Raw genomic sequence first — 23,052 nt, 5'->3', positions numbered from 1 at the left:
AGATGATCTTTTCCCAACATGAAAGCACGGTCAATGTGCACTGGACTATAACTCCTAAACACCAGGTTCCATGTTTAATTTACCTAGTACTTTTCAGCTAAACTGTAACCTTCCTTGATATAGACGTCAGGCTTGAAAACAGAACAAAGTCTCTACCATCAACTAATATTAGAATAACATATACAGAAGTTATTAGATTTTAGATGGATATTTATTTTGTTCTTGTTTGTAGCACTTGATGTGTATTTTGATTTTGGAGTTCAATATATAGCCCATAAAAAATGCATACATGGAATACAATTTTTCTCTTATTTCACTTCTCTTTTATTTTCACTTCTTTTGACTTATCATTCTTCCTTTGTATTTGTAGCAGAAATTTAATATATAATATGCAAAACTTCAGTAACTGCAAAGGGTATCTCCTGTTAGAGTTGAATAAATAAATAAATAAATAAATAGGTGAAACTTTTCAGCTTTCCTGTGATAATGCATTTATTGAGAAAGTGATCGGTGGAAAGAATAGACGTGTGCACATGAGTTTTAAGATTATTTATGGTGAGTGTTTTATCAAAATATGTTAACGTTTTATGTTTTCCGTTGGTGTTGTTAGAAAGACAATACACAAGGAGATATTATGGATCAGATCACTCCTTCTCCCATAAATTTTCAATAACTTTTTAACATGTTTTGAAGTTTACTTAAGAGGTGTCCTTGTTTCTTCCCTGGATCACCTTCCCCCAATCTCTGATTCTTCCCTGATGTTTTTGTTGTCGGGTGTCTTGGTTATTAGTCCAAGTCTTGCATGATTGAAATTTTTCAGATAAACCACTGTACACATTTATATTTTGTGTAAAATGATTATGATAATTATAGATAAAATTGAGAAATTCAAATGGAATAACATTTAAGGTAAGAAAAACATTAAATTAGTATTAAGTTCTCAAATTTTTATGATAAGAATGCAATAATAATTTACAGTATCAACAGTTTTACATATACATTTACACTATATTCATAAATAATTATATTTATATATTATATATATAAATATACTGTACAGTATATATTATATTTAGTAACGTACCTTATTAGTCTGTACACAGTGGCGGCTCTAGAGTTCTACAACAGGGAAGTCACATCGGAAATTGCGTTGAAACTGGCTTTGCACCTCTCCCCGCGTCGCAAAATCATACACTGGCTTTGAGGTTTCCACTGATGTTTTATTTTGAAAATTTTTTTTAAATTCTGATATTTAGTACAAATATTTTAAAAAAAATTGTTATTGTATAATCATGTATCAATTTAATTCGGATATATCCAAAAAATTCTTTAACAGTACATAATTTATTCAGCACAAAAAAGTCAAGTTAATCAAGAAGTAAGAAACAATTGATGTTGCCAACACTGTTCAATCTAATTCTTCAAGTGAATTGTCTCACTCGATTCTGTAAATGAAATGGAATTTCTAGTTGTACGTTCCACGTTACTACCCTTTAGGCTAAAGGACACGGATAAATTAATGAAATAATTGTCGGATGAGAATGTGGGAGAAAATGGGTGAACACGGAGAAAACCCATGGACATGGATATTATCCAGCATAAACTCACGTACGCGTTGATCAACGAGGGACCCCTCGCACTAGAAATGAGCACTCTACCACTGAGCCACAGTGCTCCCTTCTCATCGCTTCTGTAAAAATAATTCTATCATGTATCCATTAACATATATACTTAAAAGTGTAATTTAAAACAGATACAAAATCTAAGTAACGCTTCAAAATTAACTAGCTTCATTTATAATAAATTTCTTTATTTACTTCTAAAATAGAGACACAATAATACTTTCATATGCATTGAAACAAGTATGCATTCAATTTCGATCGCTTCCAAAGTGTCTATTCAATCTCCACAATAATTCGGCCATGCATTTTCAGCACCAAGACAGAGACCGACTGTTTAACGTATACTCTGAATCACACATGTTCCTATCGGGAATCAAATCAATGCCGAAGACGCATTTGCAAACTACGCACAAAGAAGATTCAAAATATGCGTGAAGATCCTCAAGTCTACGGGGTCCGAATTTACTTACCCCCATGAGTGTTGTCCGTCTTAAGCAAATCCTATACGACTCAACAGTCGACTGTTCTCTATTTATTGTTATTTTATAATTTTGAATTACAAGTGTAATACATACATATTTGTCTGTGGCTTCGCATGTTTGCTTTCTTTCATAGTACCATTTCAGAGGAAAATCAATTTAAAATGAAGTTCAAGAATATTCATTTGTTCTCTAAATGCTTCGAAAAAAAAAAAAGTTAAAACATACCGTACATCACGTGTTATATTAAATTCTGAAATTGTAAAATACACTAAGAAAGTGTTCTTGTACTTTTTTCTTCATAATAATTTGAATAAGCGTCGTAAACAAACAATGATTCAAATTGTACTATGAATTCTTTTCGTCTTTGATATGAGTCAATTTTTTGTGTGTATGTGAGAAGCCGAACAAATCCATCCCACTTTGCATCACTTGAATTCATTAGCACAGCCCCAGACCTTATGCTCCGCCTTATTTCCTCTTCTCCCGCGATCCTATTTACCAACCGAAACAAATTCTTTTTATCCATCACCACAAATATGTGATTACATTGTATGTAAAAGGAGCATCTGTGAAGCAGACGAGTGCTGAAAAGAGCCAGACCAGAACACCTGAACAGATAGTAACACCGAACATCGTGACTTACAATATGTTACCAAATCTCTCATAAACATCAATCAGGGTTGCAAACTACATATTAAAATAACTAAATTTTTCTTCGGTTGTTCTCATTCGTATACAGGAATAAATGTAAACACTTTTTTCTTATTGAGTCTTCTTCGTGTTAATTGGGAAGGCACGTGACTTTGTGACTTTATTATAGAGCCGCCTCTGTATGTAAATCTAATCATAATACAAAATTATATCAACCAGTATTGTATTATCTTTTCTTCTTCATACAAATTTATGTCTTCATAAAAAAATACAGATAAATGACTGGAGTGAACAGAATTTGGTATCGTCATAGTCGCAAACATTAAAAGTAATCGTAAAACTAATCCCATCATTACTAGAACACTAATAATAATAAGTGGACAACTTTTCGAAGGAAAGATTATCAAACAAAAATTCTATAGAAGAACAATATCTGCATCAAGAAAGAAAGAAAAAAAACTTTTTGTTGAAGGGTTGACGCAAAACTTGTATATTTGAAGTCACTAATAGCTTTAAAGATGTGTAAAGCACACTTACTAAGTAAGAAGTATAATCAGATATATGTCCCAAAATCTGATTTGGAATTAATTGAAGAAATGGAATAGTACTTAATAACGCTTTCTTTCGGACAACTTGAAACCTTAGAAGAGACATGTGAAAGTCACTTTATTTTGTAGATTTCCTCATCTGCTTCAGCCTAATTGGGTTGAATGCGAAAATATCTTCATTATCTTTCCTTGTTCTGTTAAATGCATCATTTCTTTTTACCTTGCTTGAAGGGCATGAAAGTTAGAAACACGAGATGAACAAAATTTATAATTCTGTCTAATTTTTTCTCCATGGATTCAGCTTGTCTCTGAGCGTTCCACATTTGTTTAAATATATTCGTACTATCTACTAAGATATAGGTAAATATCATTACACGAAGTTTTATCTCTAATCTAATATTAAACGATTATTAACACATCTGTTGTCAGACCCGTGGCATCATAGTATTAACACCTTTCATGAGTTACCTTACATTAGTGACAGAAGCAGAAAGTAATGCGTTCTAAATGAACTTGTGAAATACTGATGTTATCTACTATGCATTTTCACATCTATGATCGTAACTTTACAAAATAAGATTATTTCCCTTGAGAAAAATTTTATTTCTTTCAGTTAAAATTTATTAAGCGTATATGTATAGATAGCAGCCCGAAGAGGAATGCTGCTGAAAATTCAAGTATATTAATCAACTTGGCTCCTACAAGGCAAGCTCCTATATAAATACGGAGTGGAAACTTATAACAAATTGTGACACGATGACGCCAATTCTTCAGTTTTCTTTTCAATGCACGTTATTAGTTGTTACAAATAGATTAATCTTTCCCACAATTTATTTTATATTTTCCTAATCTATGAAGCTTCAATATTCTGAAGGTACTCTAAAAAAAACTGCCACATTTACTCTAACCATTCAAGTTTCCTTCCCGAACTTTTTGTTCACTTTCAACGTTGCCATTCTACACAATGTATGACGCCTGTTGTTACATTGATCACTACACATCAGCGTACATTTATTTTCATTTTTCAAATCCTAGAGTACTCTCGTGGTTATATGGTAAGTGTAAGTACCGTCGTGTGAGAAACCTGATTTTGATACCTGTAGGAACTCATATGGTTCGGATCCTACGTTAAGCTGTAGGTCCACGTCTTACATAGCCTGGTGCTGAAGGAAACACTAAGTTCCAATCCAAACAACGTCAACTACTGTCACTGAATTGTATACATTAAAAAAGTACAAACTTCCACCTAAATATTGTCCCACTTCATCAATTATCTGAATATGTATTCTTAACGTACTACTATTCTCGAATTTGAAAAGTCACCGATTATATGAAATGGGTGGAAAGTTGATTATTTCTTGAATTATTAGTAAATTTATGTAATGAACAAATAATATGTAAAAATTGTGAAGTGTAAAATTTATAAAGAGGTAGTATGTTCATAAATAGCGCATGAACTATCTTCTTTGATTAGAATTTAATAACGGCCTTAAGTACTGAAACTATAGAAAACAAGCAACAGCCAGAATGGCTTTACCCATCTCTCATGTCTACAATTTTTTTTTTCTTGTGTGTAGGTAAAAATCATTTTTCCCTGCTTTATAGAAAATATATCAAACCTACCAGCCTTATCTTCTAATACATGTGCCGATAGCAAACAGATCAATGGTAGAAAAAAAAGATAAAATATTGTCATCTATGCATTAGAAATAAGCTTGAATGCATTATGCATCTTATAAAATATAAAGTCAAACATTTAAACCAAGTACTATGAAGCAAGAGTAAGAAAATAAAGTTATCTAGTAAACAGCACTGGACTAAAACAGTTTATATACTTATTTAAAAATCAGGCTACGTAGGTTAAATTATTGCCATTATATAAATGAAAGTAAGATACTACTAATTTCCATAGCAAAGTTGAGTTTAGTATTATGTTAAAGTTTACTTTATTAGTTTCAGAATCGTTCTTTAGGAATGACTTGGTAAGGTTGAATACGCATTCATTATATATTTAATAAACTTTCCTAATTTGAATATAAGAGTTTCTAATTTGGGAAGCACTGATTTGGTAAATTAAAAACAAGGTTATTGGAATTTACTTTCCATTAAGTATCTATATTATTTGTTTAATAAATTAATTGGGCATAGTCTACTAACAAAAAGTTTCTTCCATTTCCACCATGAGCAATTTTATCAATTTGATGCCATGTGTATGTTTATGTGTGTGTGTCTGCATGTGCGTATGCATGTTTGTGTGTGAGAAAAAGAAAGAAGAGCAAAAAGATCTAGTTTAAGAAGACGGTCTAAAACATTAACTCACGTTCAGAATTATCAAATTTCAATATTACTGATACTTTTGTACACTATTGTCACATTAGGCATACAAAAAGCATTTCGATTTGATTTTGCTTTTCATCAACAGAACAAAACTTCGATGGTTCTATTCAATAATTAATTAAATTCGATGTCTGATGTACGCTAATAATTTTTCTTGTATATAGAGATTCACTTCATCATCTTCTCTATGATTTCTTATTACATTCGTTTATTTTCAGTGTTATACAAATTAAGAGTTCTCTTAATGAAGATGAGGGACCATGAAAGTCAAAATTAAAGTTATCTCAATGATAGAATGCACAATGTACATGACACAAGGTACAAGCTAGATATTTTTATTATTATTATACTTAAACAACCAGAAACTCCATCTTCACAGTATAGGAATGATAGTAAAAGTGTCTGATTCAAGTAGCAAATTTATATACCATATGTAGTCGAAATCAATATATCAAGATTGGACTTTCGAAAATAATTTATTAAGACTCTGGTGTGGAGCGTGGTGCTTTACGGATCAGAGACGTGGACGTTGAAAAAAGCTGAAATATCCAAGCTGGAAGCATTTGAAATATGGTGTTGGCGCAGAATACTGCGTATGTCATGGACTACAAGGAAGAGGAGGGAAGACGAACCTAAAGAAACTAATGAAGGAGACAGATCATGAAGATAATAGGAAAAAGAAGAAACAGAATGCTTGGCCATCTTATTCGGCACTTTGATTGGATCACCGTTCCGATAGAGGGAAAGGCAGAAGGAAAACCAGGAAGAGGAAGATCAAGGATGGAATATCTAAATGTAGTTACGAAAAAGAGACCTTATCAAAGTATAAAATAGCTCTCCCAAGAGAGAGAGAAAAATTTCAAAATTTTCATGTTGCCCACTAACCTATGGTTAAGGAGAGAAAAAAGATGCAGTCGAAACAGCTTTAGAAGTCAAATAGCTAATTTCGAGATATTATTAGGCATTATTTCAAGTATTCATACCTAGATCCATAATTAGATCTTCTCTTGACATATTAAACTCTAATCTTAATTTTTTTCAAATTCTTTATTAGGAAGATACAGATGTTCTGCCCTAAATCACTCGTTGAAGGACACGATAAGATTACTTGAGCTGTGATGCAAAATTTCTGTGTGTCTAAGGTTTTTTTCTCGCTACATAATTACTCCAAATAGTTCATCATTTATTAAAATAATTAGTATTCTTAATTCTGGATAACATAATCACAGGATATTACCTTACAGGCGTTAATTCTTTATTTCTTCTTAAACAAAGCGGTAAAATCTCTTCTTTTTGACTAATTCCCTTAGTAATTGAGTTATTTATTTAATATATAATCTCTGAGATTAAGTCTCCATTTTGTCATTCATATATACAGTACTTTCTTTCGCGAACTAAATTTGCTGGTATGCTAGTGTTCACATTTCAATAAAGGTAAAATTTTAATTACCATTTTTACCAGTGGAATGAACTTTGGATGTATTAATTAAAGACGTCACAATTCAATATTTCAATTTGCTACTTTATTTGGAACAACAAACGATTTTAAAAATATTTTATAGGTAACAAATTGTGTAGTTTTATGACGTTGGGTATTACAAGAAACCAAAAGCATTATGCAAGAATAATGGTCAAAACAACAGAGTTAAGACGAAAAGTATGTCATAATGTAAATATTAATTGGTACATAAATATAACAAAAAGCACGTCGTATAAAAATTAACTAATCAACAAAGCTTTCATTTTGCAACTAATTAACACAATATTATGACAATTCTTTTTATCTTAATCCTATTGTTCTGTCCCTTATTTCCTTATAATCTACAAAAATATTTTTTTTTATCTTTCTTTCACGTCAATCCCTTCAACAACAGATTTACTAATAATAGTTTTAAAGGTATGTGTACTTCTTAAAATTTTATGAATATTCCAGCATATATTCCAGAATATATGAATTTTATGAATATTAATTTCAGCATATATACTATTTGTCGTTTTTAACTAATGTTATAATCAGATCATATAACTTTTGAATTGGTATATTGGAGGATATATACAGGCAGTAGGTATTTTTTTATGTATAACACAATTGTCGTACTTTCAAAGTAGCTTCTACACATTTCTTATGTCCGGAGAACTAAGGTAAAACCTATCACTCCAGAAATAAAAATAATTCTTAATTTTTATAACTATTTTATCAAGCCTTGTTTCTATATTGTCAAACTAAACACAACACACTGAGCAAGACTATGTGATAAAAAATATACAAAAACACAAACATGTAATAGTTTCAACACACTAACTGTGTCTTCATGGGATTTCGACTCTTTCTGGCTACTTGAGAGTTGCTCATCTCAAGTGAGTAGCTGAACAGGTGAAAGGGAAAAAACACAAATGTTACTTATAATGAAGGGAGAGGACCTAATTAAAAGTTGATCTCCGGAAGGTAAGTAGCCAGAAGAAGTGGAAGTGTGATGAAGACACAGTTAGTGTGTTGAAATTTATATATATTACATAGCCTTGCTTAATGTGTTGTTGTGCTTAGTTTTTTTTATTAGTTTTTTTAGGTTAAATGCAAATACTAAACCCTTATTTTTAACTGTATCTTTTCTTTCAAACATGATTTTCAATTAAAATTTACATGTCCTAAGTACCACAGCAAAGCAACTTTTAACTCTTATATAATTTTTGTATCCACAAATATGAATGTAGAGATAAGTATCTAAAAAATAAAATATTAAACTGGTTATTTCTTTGTGTTAAAAAAATAAATTATAGTACGTGCAAGTCAACTCTGAATTACGGGACTTAAATTAATGTAAGAAATTCACCTGCGAGAGAGAAAAGAAGAAAACTTTGACGAATGCAAAATTCTGTCATAGTTGTTAAGAGAAAATAATGACTTTATACTCTGTAGTACTTGTGAACAATTCTCTGTATAGTAATCTATTTAACAAACACTAAGGCAAACTGTGCGTGTAACTTGTTTCCAAATACCACATAAAACGATGGTATGATTTTTATAATCTCATTTGTGTGTTGTAGATTGACGGACATGACAATTGGTTGCATAGAAAACTGACTGAATTACCCTCTTAAAGTTAACAAAACAAATAGCCCAGCAATGGAAATAAATATTTAAAGTATTATTATTCAGTATCCTTTATATGAATTACTTAATGAAAATTCAAAGTCACTGTACAAATCTTTTTAGAAATAAAATGCATGCCATCTGTTATACGCACGTTGCGAAAGTTACAGACCACAGAGATATAATTGTCGTTGTTAGAAAGATAACTGGTGTGACAATAAATCAGTCCCTTATGTCTAATATGTATAAAGAAACTAATGGCTATTACTACTTCGAAAACAAAGAGTAGTTATCTACAGATGGTCATTTAGAGAAAACATTTATTTGAAAATTTTCAGCAATATTTGGCTTATTTTATATAAGTTTAAAATTCTTTAATTTCATAGAATATTACCACTATTCTGGTCAATGGATAAAACTAATTTTCATACTAAACTATACGTTTAGTAAAATGCGGAAACTTTTCTTCTTGTAAACAATGTTCAAAATACTTTTAGAATTGTGAACTAAAAAGAAACCTTCAAGACTTTTTAACATTTCGAAGGAAAAGACATAACATTTTAATTTTTAACATTTCCTATCAATTTAATAAAATACACATTCTGCTAGAAGTCCTGAAAAATTTAAATTTTCTATTTATAAAGCAACTAGAAACCAAATACAAGCACTTTTGACAGACAAGAATCAAATAATTATTCGCATTGATAATAACGTTATAAATTAACTTTTTTCATTAATAACCTGTCATTCTGGTAGTAACAAATGAGATGGTATAAGGAGAATTCTCTAACCAGCAGTTAAAAAAAAAAAAATCATGTTTTGTAGGAATTGCACGTTAATGTCTATCATCTTTGAACTAAACGTTATTTCATAGGTCAGTAAGCGGGAAACCATTCAACAATTGTGTATTGGTAATAAAGTTATATTTACACACTGCACACAATGTATTTAAAAGCTATATTAAGATTATGCATTATTGGACCCAATGCACTGTATATGTACACAACTTATATATACATAAATATAAGCAACAATCTATCTTTTCAGCAAGTTGAAATATTTTCATATGGCAGCATTTGTTATAAGTAAGTTATGTTATATACAAATTCAGATATATATATATGGCTACCTCTGAAGATATTTTATTAAAATTTTTAGCATTATTTTATTTTAAGCTTTAACAAGAGGTAGATACATAGAAACAACTTTGTGCATTTCAATTTATCTAAGATAATTCACCACCTAACTCATTTATTTAAATAGTCAGGATACAAGATCAAGTATATAAAGACGCAGTTCACGTTTCGATTTTAGAGTATTAGACTTAAAAGTTTATCACTGATATAATAAATATTCTATTCTTTATATGTAGAATGTATAAATCTTAATTTGGTCTTAAGCACTATGTGTTACTTTTAGTATATATATATATATATATATATAAAAACAATAATATGCTTTGTATATAAGTATAAATTGGACATGTTATTTTCTGAATTAGTAGCAAATTAAAATATATATTACTTTTGTTGTTATTGAGGATGATTAAATAGATACATTTAATACAATTATTTTACTCTATCGAAAACGTATTAAATAAATTATGAAATTATTATTTAGAGATATTTTAAATGCAGTTAAACAATCGAGTGCAGAAAGGGCATAAGTCAATATGCCATTAAATTAGCTTTAGTATAGCAATCCATCTAATACGAGTAGTTTCATAAATTGTGAAGAAATGGCATGAATGACACACTCAGAAAGGAGAAAAGTAGCTGGTTACAACGTAAGATGAGAAGTGATCAAACTGTGCTTCACTGACCAACCTATTACCCTTTGTATACGTTAACATGTCTATTTTCCACCCTATCAGCATGTGTACATTATTGAATCCTACTGTTCTCAATGGAATCAAATTACCAATACAAAGGGTTCATTTCTATATTTTATCAGTCGTAGTTGCACAGTCTCTAATTAACTCTTGTCTAATTAACTTCTGTCTGTGAACAGTTCCTCATACTTTTTCGGGTAATGTCTTATTTATGAGCAAAATAAGTCGAGTTTTACTCAATGTACCAGGAGGTACAAGGTGATGAAAGTCATATAAGATATAAATCAGAAATTCAAATATTCACAGATTGGAACATGTCAAGTCAGTATTGAATTTAGTCTGTAACAAACTGAATACCACTGAAGGTACGTGAACAAGACATTTAAATCATGATATTGTCATAAATAGTTTCCTTACATCAAACTGGAAATTGATGTCATGTAATTTTTATTGTTTAACAGTTCTCACTTTCTTTTACAATTGCCATTATATATATATATATATATATATTTGTTTTGTACCCTAGAAAAATATTTTGAATATTTTATTGAATTCAATACTGATTCCATCGTTAATGTCTTTAACAGTAAGAACGAATAAAAGATTTTCCAGTGGCAAATCTGTGTAATTTCAGAATGACAAAATGCTTTTGGAAACTTCTGTGGTATTTCGGATAAGTGGATACATGGACTGTGTACAAGGCAAAGTACAAAATATTCTTGTACTATCGACCCAAAACAAACATTATACCCATCAAACCACAGAAAATGGGAAGCAAACAAATAATGCTATACACCAACCAACACTACATGAATTAATATTAATTGCGAGTAACAAGAACGTAAGTGAGCCATTTTCGCATTCATATTTGCGCAGTTAAAATTATCATAATAATCTCGGCATTATAGATTGTTTAATAGAAAATAAAAGCATACTAACAACCAAGTCAGACGACTACAGTACAAATTGTTTAGTTTAGACGAATTAGTTTGGTTCTATTGTAAAATTTGACAGATGTATTTTTTGCACTCAATTATTCAACTTACTTACAAGTCAATTTTTAGAAACTTTGATTATTTCCCAATAGCTATGGGAATATATACAAACCTGAAAGTACTAAACGAAGTTGAATCAACTGATTAATTATTTAATTAATTAAATAGTAGTGTTTTCCAACATTGAACAACTTTTCTTCGAATTTCTACAGCAATTTATTAGTGGTATTATATTAAAACTATTATTTTTTAATTAATATCATTTTCAACAAAAGGCAACTCAATAAAACACATAAAAAAGAGGTCTTGAACATAAATGAGAAGAGGGTCAAAAAACATTAATTGTTTAGTAAAACGTTAAGTGTTGCGTTTACTTAGATATTATATTTTACAAGGCTTTGTGGATTTAAATGGTTATGTAATACCTATTTTTTTTAAAAAAAGATGAACTTCATTTTAAAGAATATTTTCCTAACTGTTTTATGAAAGCTTGTCAAAATAATATGCTGTTTATCTTGAATGGATGTTTAATGATGTGAGCTTTTATTTGAGTTGTTCCGATGTAAACAGAAATGAAAATTTAAATACATACACTAAGACAGGGTTTCTCAGCCTGTGCTACGCGAGCAGCTGTTTGTGGTACATACGACTTACAGTTGTGTTAATAAATAATATGCTTTGGTGGTATGCCAGTGGAAAAGGTTAAAGACTCCTACATTAGGAAGAAATATTATTTCAATGAATATACATACAGCGCCAGACGATCTTCAAAGGAAATCATTATAAGCTGTGAAAGGAAACTGTTCTGAATTTTTAAACATAAACGAAGTTTGATTTAATTTCAAATTTAATCGCATGATCAAATAATTTAAAGATGTCTTTGTGTGAACCGAAACCAATAATATTAAATATTAACACGATATTTACATAATTCCGTAATATAGGTAGTTTATTCTCTTGCTGCCTAATATAAGTTTTAGTGTACATTCAATTGCTGAGCTCTAAGGAAGCACAGATAACTTTTCAGTTTTCTTTTAGACAAATTTTCAAATAGTTTCTATACGTGATTAAATGTAGCTAAGAATCACACCATTCAAATTACAGAAAACAAATGTTTACATATTTTAGTAACAATCATCCTTAACAGAAATTATATTGTCATTGTCTTCATAGCAACATACTACCCTAATGGATCAAAAATGGTTTCACAAAATTTCAGTATGTAAAATATAATATCCTTTGCTAAAAATCATTTATTGTTGTGTATGTGCTGTGATTTCCAAAGCAGCGCCAACACCTTATTAATAATGTCTTTATGTTTAAAGTTACAAATGTTTGGCAATATGGTATTATTACTATCTTGCTACCTGCTTTGTTTAAAATGACAGAATCATAACGTATAAATAAACAAAGTAAAAAATAACCACTTCATCATGCATCTCATATTGGCAATAAATGTATAAGTTAGTACTACTAAAACAATTTTCGTACTTATTTTCTCTTAAGATTTTCTTAAAACTGTTATGAATAATCTGATAATCTATAGAATAGACTATGCGAATTTTTTACATAATTGATTTTATATTATTGATATTATCTTACTTATATAACACTTTTTATGAAATGCACTATAAAAATTATACACTGCTTTCTCCCTTAGATAAAGACGTTAGGGGAAAAGTATATTTTTTCTCAACACTTCCCAGATTTGTTAACAAAGGTAAAGGTGACACTACTTTCTGATTTGTGGATGAAGTTGCTTGCTGTGGAAGTTCAGTATATTTGTATTCTGGTGTTGACACTAAAGATGATGCTTCACTGGTTCCGTTTTGTCTTGGAGTAGAACCTTGTAAATTTAATGGTTTGTAACCCCTAATATTATTACCGCAATGAGAACTTGCACAATAGAATTTTTCTTCTTCTGGACTGTCTGTTAAAGACCCTTTTCGATTAGAATTTGAAGTGTAGGGGTACACGGGAGGAGAATTTGGTGGAGTACTTGATTTATAATTATAATGTGGGGTATTCAGCGAGGGAACGCCATATTCTTCTTGGTGGGAGAAGTGTGGGTAAACTGGATCGTATTTACCATTTGGTTGAAACGGGTGCTCTTCTCTTTTCCATTGTTCGATGTATCCTCTTCCGTTGAGGTTAAAAGTTACCTGTTTTGGTGATCCAGAGGAAAGTTTTGGTGAATTCGTTTTCCATATAAGATGTCTCTTTAACGAAGGCGATGCTTGTTCCGCATCACTATGATGAATATCAGCGACTGTAAATGAATCTGGTGTTCCTGACTTACTTAAACTCATCTGCGCTGATTCAAAACTCACATCTGGTGACTCGGAATCAGTTTCGGAAACTGTTGGTTTTCTCGTTACACTTGACTGAATAGAAGACAATCCGTTTAACTGGTCCTGACTAGATGCACTTTTAAATGACATATCACAGCTTGGCACTTTGGTTTCACTTGGCACACGATATCTCTGCACACGCGGTGACGAGTGTCTCGACCCTACCTTTATCATTCCGTTTGGATGTTGATCCGAATACAAGAATAAACTTTCTAACTTTCCAGCGCTCATTGTCTTTTCTTTCAGTCCCATCACAAAGCTTGCTCTCGAACTAATACTGGAGACTTCCGATAGAGATTCCGGAGTAGCCAATGGAGCCAAGCCAAACCAGTCGTCATGAATTAAATCAACTTTGTCATTCTTCCCACTGTTCATAAAATTTTGAAGGTTTGGTCTAGCTCCGTTCTTCATGCTCGCAAGCAACTGTTCCTCTAACACTGATGCATACTCCCATGACAAAATAGGATGCAATGCAAATGGTGAAACATGACCATTAAGTTTTCCATTTCCATTTTGGCTACCATTTGACGAATGTAAGCTAGCAATGTTGTTATTCGTCGGATCAGGACTCAAAGAAGTGAAACTGGTCTCGAGACATAATTTGTGAGGAGGTGTTACCGCTTTCGGAGACCCTGGAGAGCTGGCTAGAAGGTGACACTTCTCAGAATCCAGGTTATCGACGGATGTCACAGTGGAATTATTTTGTGACGTAACAACTCGTTGTGGTTTAGCAGGACCGATGTTTGTTACAACCTGAAAATGATGTAAACATAAAAGAATTAGTTTAAACACATTGATGTAAAATATAATATAAACTGTTCGTGAATTTTGAATAAAAGCCAAAGAATATGTTTCTTCACATGAAAGATAATTCATGTATTGTATATCAAGAAAACTCAAAGCTAAGTTAATTGATACGGCACTCAAACAAGAAAAGAAAAGTATAAATATATTAATTTTAATTTTAATCATGCTCTCATGCAGGCATCATTTACATAATTCAAGCTGTCAATCTCAAAATTTTTACATTAGATGCTGTTTGTTCTTAAAACTTAAGCAATTAAATTACTTGCAAAATACTGGTGAATAATTTAATATTCTACGAAGTGTATGAGCATATTACCAACATTCAATTTCATATGCACAAAGATGCGCCATACTAGTGTATATATTGTGTAATAGCATCAAGTGATTACATCTATTATAGGTCCAACTTTATTCTCAATAAATCAAATATAGAAAGCAATTACGTTTCAAATTGCAATACAGCAAGGATTCTCTTTGCCTCTTACTAAATTTATAATTATCTACGACTATTTTGCTAACAAAAGAAGATATTTACTCACACCACACAAGAAAAGAGTTAATGGGATTCAAGGTATGAAACATAACTATTAAAGAGGGGAAAATAAAATACTTTAATCAAAAATAAAATGTATATATTTATTAAGTTATCCAAATAGAAAGAAAGCGAGAACTAAGGACTGTGTAATTTGCATTTATTTCGAACGAATTTTCTATGTATTCTGTCAGTGCTAGTCTGTTATGTATATGTGTACAAAGGGGGATAAGGAATTGTAACACTGTTTATTTATAAATGAATCCATTATATATATATATATATATATATATATATATATATATGTGTGTGTGTGTGTGTGTGTGTGTGTTGTGTGTACTATTTTATCTATATACGTCAAAAGATTAGTTATGGTGGCGAAGAAATGCTTTATAATGCTACATATCAAACCAAAATAGTTGAATGACTATATATATATATATATATATATATAATATCAAGTTTAAGAACATGAATATTATTGCTTATTGTGAATATCTACGATACATATTTGATAATGTCATTAAATCCTACAAGTAGCTATAAGCATGATTTAATAAGTTACTTTTTTCGTGAGTAATCTTCGTTGCGTTACGTTCAAACCAATCTTGCTTTCTCAACTAATGCACATTATTAATATTGGAGTACAAAATGTTCTTTTGCATCTATTCACATACGACATGAATTTAGTTTGATCGTTCTAAATTTGAATTTCTGGTGCATTTAATGGCTTTAACTCACTGAAAAATTCTTGCTTATTTCAAAATCAAGATCACGCAGAAGTGCAGAGCATTTGTATAATGCAATCACTATCATGGACAAATAACGCCTAATACATAACTTGTTTATTCACATGTTACTGAAATTCAGTTAACACTCATTACTCGTAACTCTTGAACTTCCTTCATAAAACCTAGTACTTATAACTGTAAAAGAGGGAATGTCTAAGTAACTTTTACTAAGAAATCTTTAATATCCAATATTTTCATCTAACTTAGAACGAATATAAACGAATACCACTTTTGGAAAGTGTGTTTTAAAGAAAATTTATTGGATCTGCTTTGTTTATTTTCAAACACATATGCCCAAGATTATGAAACACACGTCAGGAATTTATGTAAAATTCTTTTTACATGAAGTATTTAACTAATTATGATTCATTGGAAAATTGTTCACTGCTGAAAAACTAATAAAATAAATGCAATGTCAATCTCACCGCCCAAAACCGTGGCAATAAACATCGTCTTCAATCCTGTGACATTCCACTAATTACTTCACCACTATTACTTGCTTTATCATATTCTTAATTAGACTTCATGCAGAATCTTAGATAAAAATTTATATTTTGTAAAAAGTACCTGTAACTAGTTGTGAAGAATATTTTGAAATAATTTCTTACTGTTACCATTACAATTCAGAACTAAGTTTAATTTATTATGTACAAAATTTACTAATGTACGTGTTGATATAGCCTAGTAAATTAGCTAACCTTGATATAGAAGGGAACAGCCATTGTAATCAATTCAACATATCAATTAGCAAGTTTAAACATATTTTATATGATTTAGAATGACTTATATTCTTTATATAATTATTAAGGTGTGAGATAGTACATTTAAAACTGCAAATTTTTCATAGCATGAAGGAAACCAGTTTTAAAGAAAACATGGTAGACATTCTCTCAAGAGCATTTACGCTATTTTTCCTTACGTATATAATAAAACCATACCGAGACATCTTAATTTTCATGAACATCATACATATTAAAATTATAGTGGATGTTTTAGTTGAGCTTAATGTCTTCATAGCACTGAAATAGACGCAGCATAATGACTACATTGGCGAATTATTATGTAAGAGAAAATTACATAATAAGATAGAGATTTTTATTGGTAGAATTCCTATTTAGATAAATCAATTGTAACAAAATAAATGTAATGACACGGACAAGAAAACCCAGGAATCATAAAATACGTAATAATGCATATAGTAATAATAAGAATTAAAATAATACATTTAATACTTTCCTTTCACACAAAGGATCTTATTTGATCATGCAGTCACAAATGAACAATTCACGAAAATTCTCTAAATTCATGCCACGTGCAAGTAGCCACGCAAGGAATAATTGTTTCATGTGGAATTCCAAGAAGCGGTACATAAACGGAAGGTTTCTCTAGTGTCATCATGTGGGAGTGCATCTAACTGGAACTAAGCAATTTTTCAAAACAGAATTGGATTTAGAAAAGCAAGGAAAAAAGATAGTATACTCAAAATTGTGTTGTTTGCATTGTTTTCTTTTCGATTTTCACTTTTACCATAGAACGTTACCTGGTATCATAACATGAGGTAATGTCGTTTACGTTAGAAGTTTGAATCTTGTCAATTGGAGTGTCACCACGAGAATTCGGTACACATGGCTGAAGCATGTGCTCGGAATTTGACGAGACAGCAGCTAAATGCTTCGAATGTGAAAGAACCTGAGTAGATGAAATGAAAAAAGAGAAAAAACCTCAAGCTGTCTTTAATACCTAGCAATAGCCTTACACTCCCCATCCTATCATAGATGAGATTATTTCACGCCAGTTTTTCTATTAATAAAGAGCAAAAATCAAAATATAACCCATGATTGAGACATACTATACACACTCATTTCAAATCAATATCACATTTATGTACCTTAATAAATTAAACTGAGAAACTATTTCCCTATGTGGCCTCAAAAAGTACACTTAGCAATAATTGCTTTCTAAAATATTTCTTCTCTTTTAGCGCCTGTTGACACTATTGGGAATCGTTCTTTAGGTATACATTATGAAAAAATATAAGATTTAACATTTGTTTGTCGAATGACGAACTTAGATTTGACAAATATCACTTTTGTAATTCATTTTCAAACTTCATTTTCAAGCAGTGGACTCTTGAATTTAATATTGTATTATTATGTATAAAACAAGGCAAAGTAATATATTAACTGAATAATGTTAAACATTCACAGAAGTTACTTCTCTTTCTTAAACAAACTATACCTTCCATTTTTCTTCCTTTTTGTGTGAAATAATAAAACATTTGATTTTTCAATACATAATCACAAAACATGGCAGGAAATTAGCATTCACTTATAGTTGGTTTTTAGCTGGTAGCAACTACAACTACAGGGACCTTAAATATTTATCAAATTAACAGGGAGTTTGCAAGCCTTAACAAACGTTACATGAAAAAAGGAGAGCTTCACAGTACTTGGTTTAACATACAAAATTGCAAACGAAAGATTGAAAAGGCTTAGTTCGATTTCCTCTCCCTGAAGTTGTTTGTTTTTTCTTCTAAAATATACATTATCAGGACCTAAAACCAATACATGTTATAATAAAATATTGTAGTATTCTCATGCATAGTTTGAAGTTAATGAAAAATATAAATCACACTTGAATATACGCAAATATCACAAAAAAACTGCACACAATATCACGACTGGCAACTATCCCCCTCACTTTTATGTTACACAAAAGCTATATAAGAGAATTCAAAAAAATCAAAATAGATAATATTTGGTTGTTCAGACGGTACAACTTCTCAAAACCAACAATACCTTTCTATGTAAAATATTTTATTTGTGCCATATCTTAAAACGAAACCAGACAACACAAAGAATGCCTAAGTCACTAAAGGGACGTTTACATATTACGTAACGTTGTTTTTGGCCAATTTTTACCCCTCTTCCCCATTGTTACACTTCACAGCGCAAGGCCGAACTTCTTTCCCCTCCTCTTTTGTCATGTAACATTTTTTAATGTTTGCTTCTTCTCGAACTTTGCTAATTTTGGGGATATTGCAATAAAAACTAATTTTAATGACATTTTATTAGAAAATGCTTGTATTCTGAATAAATTTGTAGCGTTTTTGGTAAACAAATCAAAGTATTAGAATTGTAACCCAATAAGGTTGATTAATTAACTAGTCTTAATTCTTTGAAATTACATATTGTGGTTTTCCCAAGGAGATAGTACCAATTCTTTTAGGTCACCAATGATTGGCAAGGAGGAAGTACTGCTGGGAGATGCAGGTGAAACAGAATCAAAGGGACTGACATCGATCTCTTTGGAATAGGATAGGTAATGATTCAAATCAAAAGTTTTGAATCATATTCTCAGAAATAGCGATACGAGTAAAAACGTGAGGACATTTTTAAACGGTGGTTACGATCGCTAATAACTAACTCCAGAAAAGCTTCGTGTGCCGTAAATGTAATGAGGCGATAGCTGCAAAATGGATTTTATTGTAATGTAATAAACGCAGGATTCGTCACGAGTCATACTGGTGTCTAGTAGCATATTCGAATCCCTTCTGCCTGGTTCATTTTATATTGGCTATATGTTCGCAATTTATCAAAACAATAGAAATATTTATTTATTTATAAAAAAGAAAAGAACTGAATAAAATTATTTGTTTAAAAGATTGCATATTAACCTGAGAATAAAAATTACAACAATAAAAACACTACATAATGAATGCGTTAACCCCCTCCTCATTCTTGTCACATTTAGTAACGCAAGGCCGAACCCATCCGACCTCCTTGCCGCGTTACGTAATATGTGGATAACCCCTAACGTGCTAAGTTAAGTATGAACGTGTTGAAACATAAATGATGAACATTTCTCTCAAATATTTTAATTAAGTTCTAATTTAAATTTCCACAGACAATTACGAACGTATGAATGACATCTCTAAAATTCAACTGATTTACAATTGTTCAAATTATATTTTAAATGGTTGCAAAGGTGATCACTACTACTTGTAGCATGGACAAATTTTAATATTATACATAAAGTAAAAGAATAAGGGAATAAGATTAAATAAAAATAAAATCTAAATTCAGAAGTGTTCTCTACATTAAAAGGTTCAATATGAAAACCTGATATTACGTTTGGTACGCCGCACTCGGTATAGAAAAAGAAAAAAAAGAAAAAGAAAAGAAAAAGAAGAAGTAAAGAATGATACTTTATATTAACATTTTCTTGCAGTTTTAAACCTCCATTATACCTTGCAATACCAGACAAAATATTAAGTTATAATCATTAAGTTCTTTACTATTGAGAGCTTTTACGATTTTTTTTCACTTGATCCTTAATTAGCTTCCTTGTAAATTTATTATCAATATTACACGATTAACTATCCTCGCGACATAAATATTTTACCACATAGGCACCAGCAGTGCATTCAGTACTTTTAGCGCTATCAAGGTACAGTCACTGATAGGTATTATATAAAAGTGCTGGAATTTAGGATCAAATGCAAACCCTAAAAATACGTTTGAATCTGACTTTCAGTTCGAAATACTTCTTTATATTATTTGAAATAAAATATTATTAAAATGATATCAATATACTGCGATATAGAAAACTTATTATTTCCTATGTATTCAAGTAAATGCGGCTATATTGTCGGAGAATGTAAATTAATGAAAAATGTTCTAGGGGGGAGTTTCTTAAATATAGTATTAATGCTATTTTTTAAATTTACTTTTTAAGGAAAAATAGTCTTCTTCTTAAGTTCTTTTTAAGTTCAAGTGACTTTTTGTTCCTCGATTTTGTTTTGTGGGTTCAGACGGAATATAAGCAAAACAACAAATTTTCACTTACTTAGAAAAGTGGAAGCACCAGCAATACTTTCGAAGATGAGAAGAGTCCGAAAAACAAGGAGGCTCTGATCAGATGTCTTAAGAGCTATATTTGAAGTGTTCTTTTAATCAGAAATACATTATCAATAAAAGAAAAGTCTTCTGCAAGGTTTAAATATACAGAAATATTTATTTTGAAGAGAAGCTAGTAGCTTGCCCCTAATCAAATCGAATTCTTCGAAAGATGTACTAACCACATGAAAGATTATCAAAACTTTCATTACATAAATACTAGTTAATTCTTTCATGATGATTATGTAGTACATTTTTTTAAATAATACAACGCTCGTTTAGGAAGTTGATCATGTTTATTTTTATCTTTTTCCGGCGATCATATTGCTATTTACTACACGAACATCTTCAGGTGTAAGTTTAACAAATCGAATTCTCATTAGGTAAGTAGCTTAATGAAACAAGGAAGACTAGTTTACCGTTTACTTTTTCTTTCTTCTTCATCTTTCTTTTAAATGCTGGCGCTTAACAGTTATCTATTGGATTCCTTGTGAATGTAGTTTATATGCTTTGGAGAAACAGAATACAATTTATAATAACTGAAGAATGCATTGTAAGACGTATCCATTTGGATCACTCTGACAAATCTAACTTAGCACAATATTAACTAGAACGACATACATATTTTTATCAAATTTACTAACTCACAAATATCTCATGAACTGCAACATGTAATATGACATTTGTGACTTAGTAACACTGAACACTCGTCCACTGCGAATGTCTTGCATTAGTGCTGTGTTGGGTGACAGCGAATAGTATGCGAAGCGATGTAATATTTATTAATGTGTGTGCAATGAGCGTTTTAGGTGCAAAATGGAAGACCTCCTTGATTTTCAAAAAGGAAAAATTGTGATTGCACGATTATTTGGAACAAGTATATCCAAGATCGCGAACTTATTACTTGTGTAAATATATATAAGTGTCGAGGATGATGACAGCATAGAGCATTAACAGTAAGACATCATCAGAAATGAATAGTGGACCAAAACGTAGTTTAGATGACAGGAATTGAAAGATGATTGTTACAAAGAACTGTAGAACTAATGCAGCACAACACCCTGAAGAATTCAATCAGTATCTGGAACGATCTATTTCTAGAATTGTAGTCCGACGAGGTCTATATAGTTCCAACTCCGTGATCGAGTTGTGTGAAAGCTATGATCACCGGTACCAACGCGGTAGCTCAAAAAAGATCGTGTCGAGATCATTAAGCGTAGACAACAATTTCTGTAAGAGAGTAATACGATATAATAAGAAATTTTGTCTTTATTGCTAACAATAGGTCGGGTTTATGTATGTTGGATGCAGTGAATTCTATGGCACAAATGTTCCCTAATAACGACACAGTCTTTTATGGTGAAAATACACTAAAATACACTGCTAATCTGTTTAGGCATAGTTTGAGAAATATCAGAATGAACTTTTCTGGACCCACTAATTCCCTCAGTTTGAATATTATTGAACAACTGCCTAAGTATGATCAGTTTTAGAGCAGGGAGATTGGGGCAGATTTTCACTCCATCGTCGCTGACAACTGCTTGCATTGCATAAAGAATGGTTCTGGAGACAATTCATGCGTTACGTGCTTCAATTTTGCGATGAATACAAGCTGCACTTCTAGCTAAATGTAATCCAATGGTATAAAAATAAGTATATTGCATGTGAGTGTCTTGATGTCATTATTTTATTATATATATACACGTTAGTTACCACCAAATTTGCTAACGTGTATAGATTACGAAAAGAGGTTGGTTGATTGGTTGATTTGGAGTTTAGTTTCCCGTTCATCACTTAGGTTATATAAGACCTACATCTACAGATTAATTTGGGGTCCGAACCACACGAGCTTTCAACGGATCTCCTGCATCAAAGGTGCCTACGATAACCATACAACTACGAGAGACTTCACTAAGACAAGCTATATGAAAAGTTTACTACAATTGAAATAGTTTTATCAATTGTCATCCAAACATGACATTTTTAAGAAGATTGGTTTACGCAAACTCTTTTATATATTTACCCTGTCCGCCTGTCTGTCTGTGAGACAAAAAATCTAAAAAAAAACTACATGATAGATTACCACTAAATTTGGTTAGAGTATACAGGGTCGAAA

General features: G+C 30.9%; 1 protein-coding gene across 3 annotated transcripts in view; it reads right to left on the bottom strand.

Annotated features, from left to right (window-relative positions):
• Nucleotides 1-455: 455 nt before the first annotated feature.
• inaE (inactivation no afterpotential E) overlaps nt 456-23,052 on the bottom strand; it is a 703,344-nt gene continuing 680,747 nt past the window's right edge. For 2 of the 3 annotated variants that reach the window (XM_081728566.1, XM_081728568.1), the window contains one exon: nt 456-14,661. In XM_081728566.1, coding sequence (XP_081584692.1) covers nt 13,195-14,661 — 1,467 coding nt within the window. In that variant the 3' untranslated portion in view covers nt 456-13,194. Of the gene's footprint in view, nt 14,662-17,578; nt 17,728-23,052 lie in introns of all 3 variants that reach the window. The other variant, XM_081728569.1, reaches the window with a different exon arrangement.

This window comes from Thermobia domestica, chromosome 10 (genome assembly GCF_964235325.1).
Source record: "Thermobia domestica chromosome 10, izTheDome1.hap1.1, whole genome shotgun sequence".
In the NCBI taxonomy this organism is placed as follows: domain Eukaryota; kingdom Metazoa; phylum Arthropoda; class Insecta; order Zygentoma; family Lepismatidae; genus Thermobia; species Thermobia domestica.
This window is presented reverse-complemented; position numbering and strand designations above follow the sequence as displayed.